Source organism: Coptis chinensis, chromosome 8 (assembly GCF_015680905.1).
Source record: "Coptis chinensis isolate HL-2020 chromosome 8, ASM1568090v1, whole genome shotgun sequence".
Taxonomy (NCBI): domain Eukaryota; kingdom Viridiplantae; phylum Streptophyta; class Magnoliopsida; order Ranunculales; family Ranunculaceae; genus Coptis; species Coptis chinensis.
The window spans coordinates 38,547,510-38,552,297 of record NC_141463.1 but is presented as its reverse complement, the minus strand read 5'-3'; the positions used below and the strand labels follow the sequence as shown (position 1 = coordinate 38,552,297).

Genomic DNA, 4,788 nt, shown 5'->3' with positions numbered 1-4,788 from the left:
TGGGGTTTACAGAGATTATATTTATATAGATGTAGAAATCAATGTAAAAGTTAGTAGCATAATAACTTTTTGATTGATTCTAGTACATTTCATACTGTAAACTTCACCAATTTACGGTTCATGTGTTTGGTCCGTCACTATCGCATACTCTACCATATAGGAAAAGAAGGGCATCATGTATTTCTACCCCCTCCACCCTCAAGGTCTTTATGATAAATTATTATAATAAGATTAGAACCGTAAAGAAGATTCTCAATTTCAACCCTCGGGGATGGGCTCTTCACCGGGGGGAGATTAACACATACACGTTATGCATACGATTTTAGGCTAGCGCTTCTCTTAAAACCTAAAATACTAAGAGCAAAATCTATTGACATAGTTACAACTCCATGATATGCAAGGAGGCGTTGTGTAAGGTTTTGAACCAAGAATTAGTTGTGTAACTAATTAATAGTAATTGTTTTCTTTTTAAATAGATACGTTGCCGTGTCCTATGTCATATACGTCGTCGTGTCTGACACTATGTACCCGTACCTGTGTCGGACACCGACACACGTTACCCGTGTCAATGTAAGTTGTAAAAAAAGAAGACTACTGCAACTTGTGTGATTGGTGAAGTTTACAGTATGAAATGTACTAGAATCAATCAAAAAGTTATTATGCTACTAACTTTTACATTGATTTCTACATCTACATAAATATAATCTCTGTAAACCTCAGTAACGGTGTGTCAATTACCCTAAAATAAACTTTTACTTCAAAATTAAATCTAACAAAAAAAAAAAGCAATTGTATTTAACAGATACTATATAACATGAGTGCAAAACATGATAAGTGAAAAACATTAAAACAACGAACATAAAGTAATAGCAAACCTGATGATCCAATATCTTAACAACAACCAAGAAAAAATCATTATCAACTTCCTTAACATCCTTAGACCCAATAACAACCTCCTTCTTCATCCTCGATAGCTTTGGATCAAACCCTTGCTTCCCCAACATTAGTCTCAAACCACCCTTCTTTAAACAACCTAACACACATCACTCAACTGAAGCACTTCAAAATGCACATCATTACCACCATCCCCATTCACTTCCATCTTAACTATAGCGGTAATCCATTCCTTCAACCCACTCTCTCCATGCAACTCCGCCATAGGATGGTACAAAAGGATTTTCATCGACATCAAAAAAAAATTCATCGATAATTCTGGAACAAATTCAAATCCAGAGTTTATGTCTTGCTTGGAGAGAGCAATAGAAACCCTTCGTAATTTGATTTTTCGGTGTTTAGATATAGGCGTTTGATTTTTTTGTAATCCAACGGCCCAAATTTGGCTGTTTTTTTTTTCTGTTTACGAAATGGCTGTCTAGCTAACCTGACCCATATATAGGTGGGTTCCATATACAATAACTTTTGTACAATCGTTTTACAACAGATCTACACCATACAACATGCTAGATCTAATGGTTCATAAAGAGGTGAGTTGGCAGCTATTATTAGTGTTTAAGTTGTTAAAAGACATGGCTTGAGCCAAGCCGAATAAAAAGAAAAGTAACCCACGTATTACACTCCATTAATTTTTCTTTCTCCTTTCACTTTGATCTTCGCCGGAAAATAACAAAGGAAGGCCGAGTTAAACGTACTATTCTAATAATCTCTTATTTTTTTCCTTTCTTATCTCATACGGATTAAACGTACTATTAATAATAATCTTAACAAACCAGATTTATCTCCCCCCTCTTGAACTTATTATCTCCCCTGTGAAGTGGGCATTGTGACCAACAACTTAACAAGGATTTCGACGACGATATATACAGAGTTCAACGAAAAAAAAGGTATGCTTTTCTCGAAACACCTCAAAAAGCTGAAAAATAGTAACTTTGTTTTGCTTTTTGTATCTACAAACTCATTCTTTTTAACTATTTTTGTAATTCTTGTCGAAAGTTCATGAATATTTTATGTTTTGTTGATCACTTTCTTATCATCCATGACCATGAATACAAATGAATGATATATATATTATAGGTGCTGTGATAAATGGAAGAGTCACATATGGACGAGTTTGAGTTTACAAGGCACTATGTTGGAGTAGAAGAAAGTAAAAGATCCCATGATGGCATAGAGACACCCTATGTAGGGATGATTTTTTGTTCAAGTCATGAAGCTAAAATGTATTACGAGAGGTATGTTGTAAGCAAAGGTTTTTCTACCATTACGAGATCATCTAACAAAGGCTGGAGGCATTGTGATAAAGTGACAAATATCTCTTTTGTTTGCTCGCATTTTGGGTCTCACAAGAAAAAAATAAATGAAGATGTGGATAAACCGCGTTTGAATACGTCAACCCAGAGAAGGGAATGCAAAGCTCAAATGTATGTAAAGCTTGGTCAAACTACAATGAAGTGGGAGATTGGACAATTTTGTGATGAACACAATCACACCTTTGTCTCACCCTCAAAAAGAGTGCTCCTCAAGTCAAACCGAAACATGCCTGACGCAGTGAAGGGAATGAAGGGAATGGTGGAACGTTTTCGTGATGCAAACCTACAAATAAACAAAGTCAAAGATATTTTTGGAGGTGATGTGATTGGTTTCAATGACTGTAGATGTTGGAATCACCTTCGTGACATAAGACAAAAAATTGATATTGGGGATGCTCAGTGGGTCTTTAACCACTTTCAAAGAAGACAGGTTGAGAATCCTCAGTTTTACTATGCGATGCAATGTGATACAGAAGGGAGAGTAGTAAATTTTTTTTGGGTTGATGCTAGGTCACGTATGTCATATGAACAGTTTGGAGATGTAGTCTTGTTTGATACCACTTACAAGACTAACAAGTATAATATGCCGTTTGCACCATTCACCGGTGTGAATCACCACTTTCAAACAATCCAATTTGGATGTGGATTGTTACAGGATAAGACAAAAGAAAGTTTTTTAATTATGGCTATTTTAGACTTGGAAAAATACAATGGAGGGAAGGGATCTAGTTTCATTAATTACTGACTCAGATCTAGCTATGAGAGCTGCAGTTCCTAAAGTTTTCCCAACTACACGCCATAAGTTATGCTATTAGCATATCAAAAGGAAGTTTGGAGAAAAGTTAGGCCAGCTGTACTATAAAAAGTTAAGTTTCAAAAGAACGGTGAAAAAAGATATACGATTTACTATCAGAATTGAGGATTTCAAGAGAAGGTGGGACACATTGATTGAAAAGTATGAGTTAAGTGAAAATTCTTGGCTCACGGGATTATATGAAGATCGTGAGGTGTGGGTACCTGTGTACAATCGAACTACTTTCTTTGCTGGTTTGAACACTACTGGTCGTAGTGAGGGAGTCAACGATTTCTTTAAAGACCATATCAATTGTACAACCAATTTAATGGATTTTGTTCAAAAGTATGAACAAGCCTTGAAGACTACGAAGTAAAAGAGAGAAATGAGGATTTTGAATCTGAACAGAAGAATCGCATTATCATTGGGAGAAGCTTCATTTTAAAACATGGGGCGAAGATATATACAAGAAAAATGTTTGAAAAGTTTAGGACTCAGTTCTTTAATGTTGAGTTATATAAAGCTAGCATGGTATCTAGTGAGTTAATGACATATGATGTGAAATTCATCCGTAGCAAGACCAATGAAGAAGGTGAGCATTGGATTGTGAAATGGAATCAACAGATGTGTGAAGGAGCTTGTGAGTGTCATCTTTATGAGTTTGTTGGAATACCCTGTGCCCGCATACTTAAGGTGTTATCCAAACTTGATGTCTATAAAATTCCAAAATGTTTCATTAATGAAAGATGGTTGAAAGGGGCTAACCGATTTAGGATGGGTGACAAGGAAGGGTCTCTTTGCCAAGAACAAGTTGATGTTATGAACCTTAGTTACTTGTGCCAAGAAGCCACTAAATGGGCGTGTGTGGCCTCCCAAACTCCGGCAAGCTACAAAGTGTTCTTGGATGGTTTAAGAGAACTTGGTACAAAAATTTCATAAATCATTCCTGATAAAGTTGTTGAGGAAGATGTTTCAAGCGAATCAATTGTTCCATGTGATTCAGGGGATGATTGTTCTTCACCTCAACCGATTTTAGATCCTAATGTATCACAAACTAAAGGTAGAAAGAAAGATTGTGCAAGAGGAAAACATGGTAGATATGTGCATCTTATAGAAGCAGCAGGAAGTAAGAATAAAAGAAAGTGTCGTTATTGTAACTCATATGCTGATCATGATAGTCACAATTGTCCTCAAAATCCTTCTTCAAAAAAATTCAAAGTTGAATCAGCGAGGCACATCAATGGGTGATTTTTTCTTGTAATTTCTAGTGGCGAGTTTCTAAGATGAATGCTCCAGGTCGTTAAATCATTTTTATCTATCTTGTAACTGCAGTTGTCAAGTAATTTGAATTGTTTTTAGCTTGCCTTGTTTTCCATTACAGTAAAGTAGACGTGTATTTGGAGCAATCTCTTTCATTGCCTCCTTCAGAGCAAAACATTACAATGAGAAAAATGTAGTTGATGGACAGTGTTGGCTGCTAGTGTGAGAAAGTATGCCGTATACAATGGTTTCCATACCAACGTTGTGCCAAGTTGCCAACAAAAATGTAATGCAACATACTACAAATGAGGTCGTAGATGACAACTAAAACAATAGTCAAACGTAATACTTCCAACATAACCTTTCATATTAATTGAAGCAAATGACAATTTGTCAAACACATTTTGCCCGTACAAAAATTGGCATAATCTCACCACCAAAAATACAAAATTTTAAGAAAAACAACAC

General features: G+C 35.8%; 2 protein-coding genes across 2 annotated transcripts; both read left to right on the top strand.

Annotated features, from left to right (window-relative positions):
- The first annotated feature begins 2,043 nt into the window (after positions 1-2,043).
- On the top strand, positions 2,044-3,012 carry LOC147481415 (protein FAR1-RELATED SEQUENCE 5-like). The gene has a single exon (XM_086578927.1). The coding sequence runs from the start codon at positions 2,044-2,046 to the stop codon at positions 3,010-3,012; it is 969 nt and encodes a 322-aa protein (XP_086435053.1).
- A 576-nt stretch (positions 3,013-3,588) lies between these two features.
- On the top strand, positions 3,589-4,308 carry LOC147481414 (protein FAR1-RELATED SEQUENCE 7-like). The gene is made up of 2 exons (XM_086578926.1): positions 3,589-3,982; positions 4,064-4,308. The coding sequence occupies exons 1-2, from the start codon at positions 3,589-3,591 to the stop codon at positions 4,306-4,308; spliced, it is 639 nt and encodes a 212-aa protein (XP_086435052.1).
- Positions 4,309-4,788: the final 480 nt, after the last annotated feature.

What these genes read in the sequence shown, in the direction of transcription:
- LOC147481415 (XM_086578927.1), top strand. Translation starts at nt 2,044, where the DNA reads ATGGAAGAGTCACATATGGACGAGTTTGAGTTTACAAGGCACTATGTT.
- LOC147481414 (XM_086578926.1), top strand. Translation starts at nt 3,589, where the DNA reads ATGGTATCTAGTGAGTTAATGACATATGATGTGAAATTCATCCGTAGC. An exon ending in GGATGGTTTAAGAGAACTTG is followed by an intron (nt 3,983 to 4,063) that starts GTACAAAAATTT and finishes CATGTGATTCAG; the next exon opens with GGGATGATTGTTCTTCACCT.